This window comes from Enhydra lutris, unplaced genomic scaffold (assembly GCF_002288905.1).
Source record: "Enhydra lutris kenyoni isolate GAN:26980312 unplaced genomic scaffold, ASM228890v2 scaffoldscaffold211, whole genome shotgun sequence".
NCBI classification, from domain to species: Eukaryota; Metazoa; Chordata; class Mammalia; order Carnivora; family Mustelidae; genus Enhydra; species Enhydra lutris.
Genome location: NW_019154295.1, coordinates 36,914 through 53,967, shown reverse-complemented (window position 1 = coordinate 53,967; position 17,054 = coordinate 36,914). Strand labels below are relative to the sequence as shown.

At 41.7% G+C, this 17,054-nt stretch overlaps 1 protein-coding gene across 1 annotated transcript in view; it reads right to left on the bottom strand.

Moving 5' to 3' along the window:
• The window catches only part of LOC111140169 (zinc finger protein 85-like), a 19,814-nt gene extending 3,249 nt beyond the window's left edge, over positions 1–16,565 (bottom strand). The window contains 4 exon segments of the mRNA XM_022492513.1: positions 1–1,465; positions 13,858–13,953; positions 14,664–14,790; positions 16,401–16,565. The exon segment at positions 1–1,465 is cut by the window's left edge and continues 185 nt beyond it. Of these exon segments, the coding sequence (XP_022348221.1) occupies positions 1–1,465; positions 13,858–13,953; positions 14,664–14,790; positions 16,401–16,565 (1,853 nt within the window).
• Positions 16,566–17,054: the final 489 nt, after the last annotated feature.

Here is a 17,054-nt window from a genome sequence, read left to right as displayed (position 1 = left end):
GGTTTCTCTCCAGTATGAGTTCTGTGATGTTGAGTAAGGGTTGACCTGTCACAAAAGGCCTTGCCACATTCTTGACATTGGTAAGGTTTCTCTCCACTATGAGTTTTGTGATGCCGAGAACGATTTGACCTCCAGGTAAAGGCCTTGCCACATTCTTGACATTGGTAAGGTTTCTCTCCAGTATGAGTTCTGTGATGTTGAGTAAGGGTTGACCTGTCACAAAAGGCTTTTCCACATTCTTGACATTGGTAAGGTTTCTCTCCACTATGAATTCTGTGATGCTGAATAAGGGCTGGGCACTGGTTAAAGCTCTTGCCACATTCATGACATTGGTAAGGTTTCTCTCTATTATGAATTCTGTGATGTCTATTAAGACCTGAGTGATTGTTAAAAGCCTTGCCACATTCTTGACATTTGTAAGGTTTCTCTCCAGAATAGATCTGCGAATGTCCATTTTCTGATGAACAGTCGTTAAATGTTTGAACACCTTCTTCACATTTGTATATTTTTTCTCCAGTATGCATTCACTGATATTGAGATATTATTGAATGGCAGTCAAAGGACTTAGCACATTCCTTAAAAATGTAAGTTTCCATTCCCAAAGGGACTATCTCATTGATGTTTAGGCTTGATGACTGACTAAACATGGTCCCTCATTTATTAGATGTGAATGGGTTTTTTCCCTTGTGAATTCTCTGATGATCACCAACACTGGGGGACTGGTTACAATCTTTCCCACATTCATTATCTTTATGAGGACTGTCTCCCAAACGGTTATCATTATGTATACTGAGGTTAGAGCTTGGATGAAAGCCTTCCCCACATTTATCACAGTCATAATGGTTCTCTGCAAACCTAGCCATGACACATCTGTGAACACTGGAGCCCTGGTTCAATGTTTTCTGAGATTCAGTGCATTAAGCAATTCTGTCTACAGTGAAAAGCCTCTGGTCATTCTGGAGGATTGACTCCTCAGTGAAGCCCCTCTCGAATGGATCCCACTGAGCACTTTGTTCTTCATTTCTAAATCTCTGATTTAAGGTCAGGCCATTCCTATTTTGTAAATGGCTCAAATCATTACTTTCAGCATAGACTAGGTTACTTTTCAGATGTTCCAAATGGTCTGTCCACAAATTGCTATGATTGAATATTTGATTGGAGCTTGTGCTGACAGAAACACACTGCTCTGCAGAAGCAGTTGACTTAAAAAGGAGGGTTCTCCTCAGTGGTTTATATCCTTCACCATTTGGGGCAGTGAGATTCTCATTAAGGGCAATTGCCTTGGTTTGGGTGTATCGCCCAGGATTTTTTTGATGCCCTTCACTCTCCCCATCATTGTCCCAGTCTGTGCATAAGTATAAAATTTCAACAGCACTATCTTTGTATCTCTGTGTTGACCCGTTCTGGAAAGAACCTTCTATGCTCAGCTTTAGCAGGAAACTCTTGATGTCATGTGAAGATACAGCTGAAAGATACCAGATAAAAGTAAAACCATTGCACTTACTACACTCAGAAAAATATACTGAAGACTTCTAATGCAGAAGCATCAAGTCACACAGACAACATCAGAAAGATGGCTGAGAAGGAGTCATCAGGACCTCATTTCTCCATAGATACATAACATGGCACACAACATATTGACCATATATGCTAATAGATAATTCTGTGATATGGTCATGGTATAGCAGAAATCACTTTCATGTATCTCTAACAATCAGAAAAAGGATTATATGACCTCAAAATTAGCAGAAGAACGGAGGATATGGGAACAGATAACTGAACTGAATCAAATGGAGCAAAAATAGGAACATATCAAGCACAGGACGAGTTGTTTGGCAGAAAAGAACAACAACACTGACAGCTGATTAACTAAATGAAGAATAACAGAAAAAAGACTGACTATAATGATAAGTGAAGAAGTGAAAGCAGACACAGTATAACTGACTGTAGGAATAAAAGTAATTATAAGAGGCAACAGTGGATAATCAGTGCCCACAAATTGATACTAAAAGACAAGTACAAATTTCAGAAAAGGTATAACAAATTTAGACTGGATCACTCAGGAAAATAGAAAACATCTCAAGGGATCTACAACTGGGAAGCCGAATGAAAGAGGAATAGATGAAAAAAATCCAACAAACAAAAATTGTGTGCCAGATGAATTCACTGGATATTCAAACAGACACTGAAGGAGAAAGGACTGCAAATCTCCTCAAACATTTCCAAGGTGTGAAAATCAGAGAAACTAGCAGAACACTGTCTCTGTGGCACCAGCATTCCCAGCTCATGCAAGCCAGACAAAGACACTAGAAATCACGAAGTTTGCAAAACTCTACCTGTGAGGCATATTCACTCAAAGTCCCCAATAAAAGAGAGTAAACTGAATCAAACACACATTTCCCCTTTTTACAAGATGATCAAGTGGGAAATGGACCTGGAATTAAGGGCTCTCCAACATACATAAAACCATAAATTCAAGACTCCACATTAACAGAATGAAGGCGAAAAATGACATGATCACATTAAGGGAGACAGAATACAAATATGGGCATACTGGACAACATGTCATGTTAAAAGAACTCAAAGTAGAGAGAGAAGGAAACCCCAACCTAATGAATGCCACAGATGTATGAAAAGATGAAACCTATTCAGTAGGGACAGTCTGCAACCTTCTCTTCTATCATCAGCAGGTAATGAAGTGACCCCACCACTGCCTTTGAGTACAGTACTGGACACTCTAGTCAGAACAATTATGCAACCAAAAATAGAGTAAAGGAATCTAAACTGAAAAAGAAACAGTAAAATTCCTTGTTCACACCTGACATGATTACAGAAATGCCTAAAAATCATCATTTTAATTTTCTTACTGCTTTTGGTCATTGTTTGTATTGTTTATTTCTGCCAGTTTTTCCTTACTAGACTTCCCATTTCCCATGTTGTTCATGTTATACAATACAGAGCTAAGAAAATTCTTGGAATAAACAAGTTAATTTCCAGCAAGGAACTAAAAAAGGAAGAGACTAGGATGAAATTTAGTAGAGGAATGAAATAAAGAAAAGTCTTAAGTAAATAAAATAAAAGGGGGCGCCTGGGTGGCTCAGTGGGTTGAGCCTCTGCCTTCGGCTCGGGTCATGGTCTCAGGGTCCTGGGATCGAGTCCCGCATCGGGCTCTCTGCTAGGCAGGGAGCCTGCTTCCTCCTCTCTCTCTCTCTCTCTCTGCCTGCCTCTCGGCCTACTTGTGATCTCTCTCTGTCAAATGAATAAATAAATTCTTTAAAAAAAATAAATAAATAAAGTAAAAGGTTAACATTAATGAAACACAGAAAGTAATGCCCCTTTCAATCAATAAAACAAAACTCACAATGCTTTAACTCCATAAACGATTACATAATAATAAATAGGGAAATTTGGTTTTTTAAGATTTATTTACTTAGAGATCACAAGTAGACAGAGAGGCAGGCAGAGAGAAAGGGAGAAGCAGGCTCCCCACTGAGCACAGAGCCCAATGTCGAGCTCAATCCCAGGACCCTGGAATCATGACCTGAGCTGAAGGCAGAGGCTTTAACCCACTGAGCTACCCAGCGCCCCCAAATAGGGAAATGTATGAAAAAACAAAAACAAAACAAAGCAGGGAATTCCTAAAATTGGACAAGTTATTAAGACTGATTTCCTGGGGCGCCTGGGTGGCTCAGTGGGTTGAGCCGCTGCCTTCGGCTCGGGTCATGATCTCAGAGTTCTGGGATCGAGCCCCGCATCGGGCTCTCTGCTCAGCGGGGAGCCTGCTTCCTCCTCTCTCTCTGCCTGCCTCTCTGCCTGCTTGTGATCTCTCTGTCAAATAAATAAATTAAAAATAAATAAATAAATAAATAAATAAAAATCTTAAAAAAAAAGACTGATTTCCTAACCATGAACCAAAGAATCAGACTGAATCACTATAGTTTCAAAGGTTCATAAAAGGGGGGCAGAGCATACAGGTGAGTATGGAGTCCTTCGCCTCCCTTCACTCTTCATTCAAGCCAACCCTACTCCTGCATAACAAACTTAACCCAATCACTCTTCTCTGCACCTCCTCTTATTTTTCTTCCTTCAATTTCCCATGCCACCATACTCATGGAAACAGCTCCCTCCTTCACAAGAAATGCAGGTGAAATCTGCTTCTGGCTGCAACACTGGGTTTTGTAGCTTGGATCCCACTGCATCCATGGCCTTTATCAATTTCAAGTTTCCCCTAGATTTTTACTAGTACCCATGTCTTCAGGCTACAGGATCACTTCTTTGAACCTAGGCTTAGTTCTGAAAACTGACTTTGTCTAAAATGAGCACAGTTATACAACATGGTTGCACTTTCTGGTCTTCCCCAAAGAATCCACTTCCAAAGAAAAGCCTTCCTGATGCCCCTCAGTGGTGAGATGAGAGAGACCAAATTCAAGGAAATGGGAGTTAAGAAGCTCTCAGAGAAATGACTGTTCTTTCACTTACGCCCAGGGCTGTTCTTCCTGGGCTGCCTGTGAGGACCACAGGCTCTTCTTGGTCTTCCAGTTCCCTTCTTTGCTCTGCTGGGCACATGCTTCTCTTTCCCTGTCCCTTCCCTTCTACATTAAGGAATGTTTCTCTCCACTGTGATACAGATCAGTTTGCTTTCCTAGGACTTTATCCTACTATGAATACTTAGGATTAGCTTCTTTGGAAGAGTAGGGTTAGTTTTCTTTACCTGTAACTTCTTAAGACATTATATGTATATGCTTCTTGGTATCCATCTTGATTTCCTTTCTATTAATATATACACTACAATGTCCCATTTCATTAGGTGTACAACATGCGGACTCAACAACTCTATAGGCGCTGCTATACTCACCAATAGTCGCTAATATCTGGCACCATAAAATGCTACGGGAAAACCGTTGGAGGAGTTCCCTGTATTCTTTTCACCCCATGGAAGCCTGTGCTTCCCATTCCCACTTCCTCATGTTGCCCATCATCCTTCTCCATTCCACACTGGTAACATTCAGGCTATTCATTGTATTTGCGTCTCTTTCAGCTTTTTTCATTGTGTCTTGTCCTTTGTGATAATGTGGTTTGACCCAGAAGGTGTTATGCGATGTGAACTAAGTGACATACAAATACTATACATATTCACTTATGTGTACAACCAAAACAACAACTTAAATGACCAAACAAGAAACAGACCTATGAATGTCTATTTTGTTTTGAATAAAGTCCCTGGATAACCTTAATAAATATAAAAATTCAAAGATGACACGCATTCTATACTGTAACCCGTTGGTCTGTAACAGTGTTCCAATACTGGCAGAAGACAAGAGGTTCCCAGGTCAATGTTCAAGTGTCTTATGGCTCATGACACAGCAAACATCATAAACATCTTCATCACACTAATTCCACTGGCCAGCCGCCCACCCCACCTCATACAGGAACACACTGCACATGCGGTGGGTTTGCGTTGGACACTCTGAGCATAGGAAACCCCAGTATCTTTAAGGAACATCTAGCATATATGCCTGATCCTTGGCCATGAAAACAGACCATCTGTTTTCCTGTACAATAAACTCACCTGTCCTCGACCCAAGATCAAGATGCTATCACTATACTTCCAAGCATTTTTATACACAAATATGAGTGGAATGACCATTATAACTAAAATGTCAATCAAGGAAATGCTCACGCAGATCACTAGGTCACCACATGACTTCAAGGAAGAGTGACAATACTGTATAAGGCACATGTGTGATTTGGCTCAGATATCCACCACAGTACAGATACATTTTCCTTCATGATCTTTTGCAGCTCACCTGGCACTGCTATACAGTCACATGCAGGGTAAATCCCAATGTCAATGTACCTGGAAGGTTTGACTTTAAGCTCTTCCAACCATTGGCCATAGGGCCAACTGCAAAGGCCTAGAAGATACTCAAGATGCACATAGTACCACCAAAGACACATCCCTGGCCACCCTGTGAACCTAACAATGTAGCATTCATCCAAAGTCATGGTAGAAATATTTCACCCAAAAGCTGTCAGTGTGGGTGGGACTCCATTACAGACAATGTCCACTGATTGCCTATTCTCCTGTGTAGATAAAACTATCTGGCTAAGGGGAATTGTCAGCACCTGTGAGTGACTTGGGTGTCCAGCCAATGTTTTGAACTAGAACATTCTATGTTCTCTGTCTGGGTAGCTATGCACATTCTAAGTCACTTCCCATGGCTGATGCTAGCCTCCATTCCTGCAGCACTAGAAGCCTGAAGAAAGACCCTAGACAACCTGGGAGCCTCTCTTACAGGCTTCTGGGGAGAAAACCAAGCCATCAGCACTGACCAAGCACTGAACTGAGATCAACCCTGATACACATTAGTTCATGTTCCTCAATGAAAGCAATCCAAATTTAGGTGAATGGGAACAAGGGTTCTGAGGTGGGCAGTTGGTTAAGTGGCCACTCTTTGTTACAGCTCAGTTCATGATGTCAGGGTCCTGGGTTCGACCATGTCATCAGCTCTCCACTCAGCAACAAGTCTGCTTCAGGATTCTCTCTCTCTGTGTCTTCACTCTACTCACGAGTGTGCTCTAAAATAAATGATGCTTTAAAAAATAAAAAGTGGGGCTCCTGGGTGCTTAGTGGGTTAAACTTCCAACTCTTCATTTCAGATAAGGTCATGATCTCAGTCTCAGGGTCCTGAGATCAGGTCCTGTGTCGGGCTGCAAGCTCACCAGGGAGTCACTTTAAGAGTCTCTCTCCCTCTCCCTCTGCCCCGCTCCTGCCTCTCACCAGAGCTTTCTGTAAAATAAATGAATACATCTTTTCTTTATTTTAAACTGATCTGGAACTTATGTAAACACTTTTTTAAGTTAAGAAACACATGACAGACATTAATACATATTATGGATTATATGGTGCTGAATATAGCATTCTCTCGATAAATCCGTATTTGACTATTTTTATTGGAAGATCATAAAAAATTGCAGGCTTAAGCAGCTCTTCATCAGGACGCCAGTGCAGGTGGCGGAAAATCCACATGCACTCAGATTAAGGACACTCTCCATTTTAGGGCTTCTCTGAAACAGCTAGTCAGTTTCAGGGCAAAGTGTCATCACCTTTGTGCCAGACACTGTGAAAGAATTCAAACAAGAGACATTCACAAACATCTTCCACGTCCACCTCTGCTACAGTTGTGTGTTTCAACGTAGACTGGCCCTTGTGACAGTTCTGGTCAATGGCGTAGAGAGAGTGGTGCCTTGGGGAGGATGGTTTCCCTGAATGAGAACGGAAACAGTTCAAATCAAATCCCCTATGTCCTGTCAGGTTTACACCATCTCCTTTGCTGCAAGAAACATGGATTGCTCTCTGGTGCTGGGCAGTTATCCTGGGGCCAAGAAAATTCAAGTATAAGCACTATGGCCGGGGGTGGACAATCCCAGAAAGAAGACATGTAAAAATCAGATTATACTAGAGGTTATCTGGGCTATTTCAGAAGACCTGAGCATGTACCAACACTGGATATGTAAATATGCAAATAGTCACCTTCTTTTCTGCATGTACACAACAGGATTTCATGGTATTGCTGACCACAGCAGAACAGCTACTGAAAAATGCATTATCCTTCAACTGATCCCATGTTCAATATGAGCGTACCATGCTACCCAACTTGCATGTTACCTGTCTTTACAACTCATACAAATCCTCTTTTCACTCAGGTCAAGAGGGGTGTAGGGACAATGTGAGCTCTGAAACAACATAGGGACAGCTACCTCAAATGTTGGGAAGGCTGTTTGAAGCAGAAATCATCACTGCTGGTAACTGGTGACTGACTTCTCAATGAATCAGTGCCTTGCACATGGATCAGAGCACAGGATAAATTCATCCCAGGGCTGAGTGGACGTGAGGGAGAGCCCTGCCAACCACAGGTCATCATGCTTGCAAGGTCACCCATCTATCCTGGATGAGACCTATGTTGGGTTATATTCCTGTGATACCAATGCTTTGTGGAACCGCAACACACACCTGGCTGGTTCTCACCGGTAGTGTCCGGCAGCCTTCTTCGTCTTCAACATCTACTCTGTCATGTGACATCTTTAAACTATGCCCACCATGTTTAATCAACCGATAACCCCTCTCCATACACTCCATGCATTTGGGCCTCAGAGAGTACAATTATCTCTGTCATCCAATAGCAACTGGTCCTCAGGACATAAGGGAATACATTACATCATGAGAAAAGCATCGGACATCCCAGACAGCCACATTTCCCAGGAACGCATCTCTGTCCCATTCACTCATCATGAGTAGCTTCCTAAGGCCTTGCAGTGACCAAAGGGACCTCTCTACCACATCTTTGTTCACATTTCAAGAGTTCACCATATTTCATTTCCATAGCACTTAACTTTCTCTCAAACTGTGGCAACATCATGTTTTATCTGTCCTCACAACTTCCAGTGCCAAATGCCTAAACTAATCCTGTGGCCCAGTGATGGATTTTTGCTTCTCTTCCAGTGCAGTGGTGACAACATTGTATTTAATACCCACATAGGCCTCATGTGATCCTGTTATCAACCATTTACAATGGCACTAGGAAACTCCAAGCTACTCCTAAGGCTAGGCAAGGGCCTGCCTGGCTTAGGTGAGAGGGGTAGTTCAGTGACAAAGAGGTATCCAGAACACAGGAGGGATAGTCAGCTGTGATGCCTCCATCACAGAAATAGAGATGAGACAGAAGAACTGGACAGGATTTGGGAAGAAAGGAAGTACAATTTTTCTTTCTAGATTCAGAGTCAGTAGTGTAGCCTTGGACAGGGGTCCTCTCCCCAGATGGAGAATTCAGGCCAATGTTTCAGCCTTGATCTATTTCATCTCTTCCACTGGGCTGCTCCATCACTCCTAACAGAACACTGTGTTCTGTTTAAGTTAGAGCAACTACTCAGCACCCAGCCCTGTCCCATCATTGTTTCCTTCAAATAAATGTAAAAAAAAAAAAAAACAAAAACAAAAAAAAACAAAACAAACAACAACAAAAAAAAAAGAAAAACAAAAACAAATACCATGATTCATGAAGTCTCCACATTTTTACCTAATAAGTGCTGATACTGAAGTGACCAAAATGGATGACATCACTTCCTAGAAGGGAAAAGAATAACAACTAAGGAACTCTTACTTCTCCAATCGCAAAGGAAGGACTGTAGTCTCAATTTAACTACGTGGAATTTATAATGCCCCCTGGAGAATTACTCTCACACTTAAATTAAATTTAGAATACCATGTCATTCCATGGAAACTCTTGTTAAAATCTCTATCAAGGTAGGTAAGCAACAGGTCAACACAGGAATAAGGAAAACAGAGTAGATCCAACAGGAGTAAAACCCAGTTATGCAAGAAATGATTCACATGGGGAGATTCTCAAACTAAGATACATGAGATGTAGGAAGCATAAATTCAATACAATACAGAGAAACCTATTTCTATTATGAATCTAGAATCTTTTTACTTGCTAGGAAATCATCACTTTTCAAACTTGTAAATGACCTGGTTTGAACCAAGATTCCTTTTCCTTCTGAAGATATAGGAACACACATGTATGTATGTACATGTGCGTCTTCCTACTTAGTTCTGGAACTTCAAAATCTATCTTTAGCTTAATATAACACATTGCATTCTGTGCAGATCAAAACCCTAAAACTCTCCTTGTGCTCTCTATGCTCATAAAACAACAGGAGAAACTTACAGTGTAAAATTTGCTCAATAGTCCTTGAGAATCGTGTAGCTGTGGCTTATCTTTATATTTGTAGTGACTTTATTCAATTAGCGATCATTAGGTAGAACCCCTGGGTGTTAGATGGTGAGCCATGGCTCAGGACAAGAAAAAGAAACTAACATTTACAAAAACCATTCATGACAATCCTTATCAAAATCATAGCAATAAAAAAAAAATCTTATAATTTTGAAATAGAGAAATACACTCAAAACCATTCTGTGAGGTCAGCAGTACCCTGATATCAAAGCAATATAAACAAAAGATAAAAGGCTAGTTTATCTGATTAAACTTCTGCTACTCTGGCTTTCTTTGGACACTCATCTACATGTACAAAATAGAGTCAAAAGGAATAATGAATCACACTGAAAATAATCGTCCCTCTCTAGAGATCCTCTGCCCCTGAATCCTTTCAGGTCTCCTAACAAATACAGTTAACCACTGAATAACGTGCTTTTCATCAATAACAGTCCACTTAGACACAGAGAAGTTTGCTTGATAAATCCAGTGCACTACAGTAAATGTCTTTTCATTATGATTGCCTTCATATTTTATTTCTTCAAATTACTTCCTTATAAAACTATGGTATATACAGCAGACCACATACAAAGAATGGGAAGACTCACAACATGTTGTAATTAACCCATCAAACACCACAGATGAAGAGAGACTTTTGAAACACAATGACAGGGGCACCTGGGTGGCTCAGTGGGTTAAGCCACTGCCTTTGGGTCCTGAGATTGAGCCCCCCCATCCAGCTCTCTGCTCAGCAGGGAGCCTGCTTCTCCCTCTCTACCTGCCTCTTCACCTACTTGTGACCTCTCTCTGTCAAATAAATAAATAAATGAATATACAAACAAATAAATAAATCTAAAAAGAAACACAATGGCAAATCCACTTCATCTTGTGCAAGAGCTCCTAGAAAATCACTAGGAGGATTCTCAGCAGTCCGAACAGCAATGGGGCCCGGCATAACATACTCAGGTACTCAAAGATTTAAAAATAGCCACCAACAATACTTTACCGAGCAAAATTCTTTTCCACAGAGGCAGAAACGAAGACATTCCCAAGTAAAAACCCCTCTAAGCTTACCAGTAGATCTGTCCCACAAGAACCATTAAAGGAAGTCTTTCTAGATGACATAAAAGGATTCTACCCAGAAACTGCAACCACATGAGAACACAGCTCTCCGCTGAATGTAAATATGTAGACAATTACACAAACGTGCTGTGTTGCAATGAGATACCAGTCACATTTATTTCTGCTACAATTTGCTTTTGAAAAAAAAAAAAAGAAGAAGAAGAAAAATCACAAATGTGGGTAATAAAGGATCCAACATAAAAGAATTTGTGATGTCGGTAACAAAGTCCGGAGGGTGTGCAGGTGTGGAGACAGGAAGAAGAGTTTTCTATATAATTGACACTGAGTTTTATAAGGTTTGTTTTAGGGGTGCCTGGGTGGCTCAGTCAGTTGAGCCTCTGCCTTTGGTTCAGTTCAGGATCTCAGGATCCTGGGATCGAGACCCACCCTGGGCTCTCTGCTCAGCGGGGAGCCTGCTTCCCCCTCTCTCCCTGCCTACCTCTCTGCCACTTGTGATCTCTCTCTGTGTCAAATAAATAAATAAAATCTTTAAAAAATAAAAATAAAAGGTTCGTTTTACAGCTAAGTTGTTTTAACAAATTCCGAAGGTAACCACAATGAAAATACTCAAAGAAGACACAAAATTCAGTGACAAAGGTACGAAGACTATCATGAGTATTAATCCTACAATTAATTAGATAAAATATATCTTTTGTATTTCATACCAAAATATGACACAGAAGTATAAAATGTTTGAAAATTCCTCTGAATTCAAAAAAGTCTTTCTCTCATGCAGAGCATAAACATTCACCCACATATACATGATGATCAATTCTATGTGGATGACAACTCACCTAGACATGATACAACATTCACCGACCACTCACCAAGGAGACAAAAAGTAGGGGGGACACAGTATGTATGTGCGACATACAAACACAAGACAAAAACACACATAATTTACCGACAAAAAGCATAAAGCTCATTCTTTTTTGAGTTATACTCACATGGTCTTGAAATATGATGAAATATAAGGAGCTGAAAATTCTCTTCCTCCAACAACCTGCACAGATAACACCCAACCCGCATCTAGCTAATGTCGTGGAATGAGCCAGACAAGGAAGCACATTCTTAGGAAATTACCAAACTGGAATAAGAGAAAACTCAACCCACGAAATTCTAAATAAAACACTGATGTATGACAGAAAAGGAAAACTTGTACATTACCATAATTTTGAACTGTGTCCATGTACCCATGAAAAGCAAGCAACTGAGTGGCATGTCTTCATGGACTATAATATTGTGAAGAATTCTCATTAAAGTCAATCATAAAGAGCTGTAAATGAGAATTTTATGAACACTTAAAAAGCTTGAAAGACATATATTATGGTATTAATATATTTGTTCTCCTCCACAGAATGTAACCCTATGGTCCATTCGGTTAAGACAGAGGAAACAAACAACATCTTCATTTCTAAATAAATAAACATCATAGGGCACCTGGGTGGCTCAGTGGGTTAAAGCCTCTGCCTTCGGCTCAGGTCATGGTCCCAGAGTCCTGGGATCGAGGCCCGCATCGGGCTCTCTGCTCAGCGGGGAGCCTGCTTCTCCTCTCTCTCTGACTGCCTCTCTGCCTACTTGTGATCTATCTCTCTGTCAAATAAATAAATAAAATCTTTTAAAAAAAAATAAATAAACATCATAGATGTTGAAAATATGCAGAGAGACTCTGCATATGAAATTAATATTTGGGATTAAATTCTGATGCATTCTGAGGAAAGTAGAAGAAAAGGCTCATGATGAATTTCCCATGAAGCAACACTACATTACTGAACACAAGGATATTTCAAACATGGAGGTTTGAGGTACCTGGGGGCTCAGTCAGTTAAGCATCTTCCTTCAGTTTAGGTCATGATCTCAGGGTTCTGGGATCCAGCCCCACATTGGGCTCCCTGCTCAGCAGGGACTTGGCATCTCCCTCTCCTTTTGCCCTTCCTCTCCGTACTCATTTTCTCCCTCTCTCTCTGTCTTGAACAAATAAAATTTTTAAACAAACTATATGGGAATATTACTATTTGTCTAACTCACTTCCTATAAAGCACAGGCCCATGTCGTATCAGGACATTTGATGTAAAAAATTCAAAGATAAATTTCATATAAAACTAATTAGAAAGTGAAAACACACATGACAAAGTCACAAGAAGTTCACAGAAGAATCATACAATGATGCAATTATTAAAAAATAAGGTAATAAATAAGAATTTCTTAAAGGCTACAAGTTCAAGTTCTAAATGTGCTAGTTCCCCAATAGCATTTGTTATGTCGGAATTCTTGTAAACAGAGACATTACAGTATTTCACCACTGAGGAATGGAACTCACAGAGCAGAAATTTCTATATGGGAAAAAAAAAAAGAAAAAAAAAAGAAAGAAAAAGAAAAGAGACCATTCGAAGGGAAATAAAGCAGTACATTTTCTCATTTTAGGGCAGTGTTTTGTTATCTGATGAAGTTACTGAAACTGAATATTGTAAGACTAAGATTAAAGCCTCCATACATTAGAAAGCATAAGCCAGAAAACATTAAAAATGGGCAGTGTTCCGGGAATTTCCCCACCAAACCCCAGTGTGCATACAACTACCCTGACCTACTTGTCCCATAATGAAAACCAGAATTGACAAAGGCCATGGCATACAGGTCCTCAGAAATAGGATAACTTCTCCAAGGCCCTCACAACAATAGAAAGCTCTCAGATTAGGGGGGTCCTCCCCCTCAAAGAGCCTCCTGGCTCTCCCTATGATGTGAGGGACCATCCCTACAGCTGAAGGAGAATCCCTAGAGAATACAAGAACTTGAAAATGTTGGAGAGCAGACTGTTCTCTTGGAAAGAGAGAGACATTAAACTAGGCAAGTCTCCAACTGACATTCATTCAAGGAGAGCTACTCGAACCACTGCTTAAGGTCCACCCTCCTCCTTCAGACTTGGACCTCCCCTCTGTCATCTGCCTCATTCATTCCCACCTACCTGAATGGAAGCCTCCGGTCTCCTTTCTCTTCACATCCCAGAGCTGCTTCTCTTGCTCCAAAAACATGATCAGGTCTGGCTTTGACAGGAGGAGACCTGTTTATGAGGAAAAACGAAAGTGATTATTGCTGCCGATTCTAACTTCCCATGAGTCTTGTGTTCAGGAGAGAAGAGACAATATTGTACAATCCTAGAAAATGGTTTCCCAAAAGCTGTTCCCCAACAGTCCCTTTAGAACACACAGGAGGCAGGGCACCTGGGTAGCTCAGGGTGATAAGCCTCATCCTTTGGCTTAGGTCATGATCTCAGGGTCCTGGGATCAAGCCCCACATCAAGCTCTCTGCTTGGAGGGAAGCCTGCTTCCCCCTCTCTCTCTGCCTCCTTTGCCTACCTGTCATCCTTCTCTGTCAAATAAGTAAATAAGACTTCAAAAAAAAAAAAAAAAAGAATACACAAGAGGAATTTCCATTGTTCGCATCCTGACCTACACTTCCAAGTAGTAGACATGATAATAAGAAGGGTAAATTTCAGTCTCAGATGTAAGCAGCACCATTCTATGTCAATCCATGTTGAGAACTGCCACTCATCTTCACAAGCCATGATGTTACCTTGAGGAAGGAGAAGCTGAGGCTGAAAAGGAAACATCATGAAGATTTGTCTCTCCATCCACAAACTCCTACTCTTTTCCCTTTCTGCCTGGATCTGGAATCCAGTCATTCCAAGAGAAATCTCTGAAAAGACAGTCTTCACAGGAAGGAATAAAACCCTCAGTGGGCTTTGGGAAATCTGGAAGGAATCTTCCTCACCCAAGAAGAGGAGGTGTCCATAGTTCTCCAACATCATATCCAGGTACAGCTGCCGCTGAGTGTGGGTCAGGCATCCCCACTCCTCCTCAGAGAATTCTATGGCCACATCCCTGAAGGTCAGCAGTCCCTGTAATAAATACCACAGTCACCAAGTGGCCATTGACACAGTTCATGATGTTTCCTAAGATGAAAGTGGGAGTTAATGTCACCAGCTAGAACCAGATGCGACCTTTCCTTCTCCCTGAGATGGGTGTGCAGTTAAAGAAAAACCTATGGGGCAGAGGGCTGCCTGGTTGAGAACTTTCACTCCCAGAAGTCAACTCTATCGACTACACAGAGGTGACAGCCCTCCTTGTCCAGTGCAAAGTGTTGGGATGTTGGAGAGAAGCCAAATGTCAAGAAACTCTAGACATGTTTTGATGTGAAATATTGGGGTTCTGGAGTGAATGAGGAAGAAAGGATTGTTGAGATACCCGTGGTACAAACACTGTGGTCCTAAAGCAAGGGGAGAGGAACGTGAGCAGTGACTGGTTCTATGCTGTCAGGTGGGGAAGGGGTGAGGGATAGCAGGAGGCTCTAAGGAATTTGGAAGCAAGTTTCCAGGACCCTCAGGGCCTCCCAGCTGGTGTTTTGATGAGGCCACTCACTGTTAGTAACACTTTAGTCAGGAGACCCTCCAGATATCTATTAGTGGGCCCCAAGCTTGAAGGATGGTGCCTGAGCTACATTTGAGGAATAGAATTCAAGTTTCTGAAGCAATTTTCATATGTTAAAGAGGAATTACAAGGTCCTGGAGGTCTGGTTAGTGTCAAGCTAAGGCTGCTTTTTGCATCCAACAAAACATTAACCTTGAGGCAGTTGTGAGTTCCCTGAGGAATGTCCTACTCTGCCTTTCTCAAGTATTTGTCAACAGACTGGAAGTTGAAGGAAATTTAATTTCATCCACACCTCTTCTGACTTCATTCTCCTCCTCAGAAACTAGAAGCAAGGGGGACCCAGATAGTTCAGTGGGTTAAGGGTCTGCCTTCAGCTCAGGTCATGATCTCAAACTCCTGGAATAGAGCCCTAAGTTCAACTCCCCACTCAGTGGGAATCTGCTTTTCCCTCATTCCCCTTCATCACTCTCATGCACTCTCTCTCTCAGCTGAGAAAACATTTAAAAGAAGGATAGAAGGAAGGAAAAAAGGAAGGAAGGAAAGAAAAAGAACGAACCTACAAGCAAGAGAAATGCAGAAGAAAGAAGTTTACACCTGAAATGCAACAGTTTCTGCATATTCCTCAGTATCCTATGTTCCTTACAAATGACAGGAGGGAAAACAGGTACATGTCAGGGGAGGATCTGGCAGACAGCACCAAGCCAATAAAAGTTCCCATCAGCTGAATGGAAACAAATGTTATCAGGGCCTAATGCACATCAAAGGACACATCATCACTGGGTTTCCACTGGACTGAAAACAGGATTTCAGAATATAAATCTGATTTTGGAAATACAGTAGATATACCTAAACAATTGAATCACTATACGATCTGTAGAGGCTGCTTTTAGGCAAGCAGGCTTGAGCAAAGGAGTGGAGGAAGGGCCCCAGTGTCCCCTTGGCTGAGTCCAGACAGGCCCAGCAGGAGTTTCAGCAGGAGACCCACCTCAAAACTACCAAGACCCTAAGGAACCCATGGGCTACTGACAACCAGGTACAGTGAGCAGAAAGGAGCAAGTCCCACAGGTTCCCCGGTTCTCACCTTCCTTCTCCCAAAAAGCAACCCCCACACAATGCCCCTTGCAGACAAGCTCTCCTGTGCCCCCCCTGCCTGCTGATCTCTTAGGTCTTCAGGAAACTTCCACCGCCTTTGTCCTGCCTCAGGGGAATTCCGGCAGTGCTGCTGGAAGGACTTCCACCCAATCATGGACCCATGTCTGGGACCCCAAGTGACTGACAGAGACACTGCACTGAGACAGCACAGCATCCCTGTGTTAGAAATAGCTAGTTTACTCCTTTCTTCTCTTTGAATTTTTAAGATTTATTTTTATTTTCATTTTCTTTAAAGATTATATTTGTAGGGGTGCCTGGGTGGCTCAGGGGGTTAAAGCCTCTGCCTTTGGTTCAGGTCATGATCCCAGAGTCCTGGGATCAAACCCTGCATGGGGCTATCTTCTCAGCAGGGAGCCCTCTTCCTCCACTCTCTCTGCTTGCTTCTCTGCCTACTTGTGATCTCCATCTGTCAAATAAATAAATAAAATCTTTATAAAAAAAAAGATTATATTTCTAGGGGCACCTGGGTGGCACAGTCAGTGGGCATCAGCCTTCTGCTCAGGCCAAGACACAAGGTCCTGGGAATGCCTCCTACATTGGGGCAGTGGGGGAGTGTCTTTGCTTAGTGGGGAGCCTTCTGCCT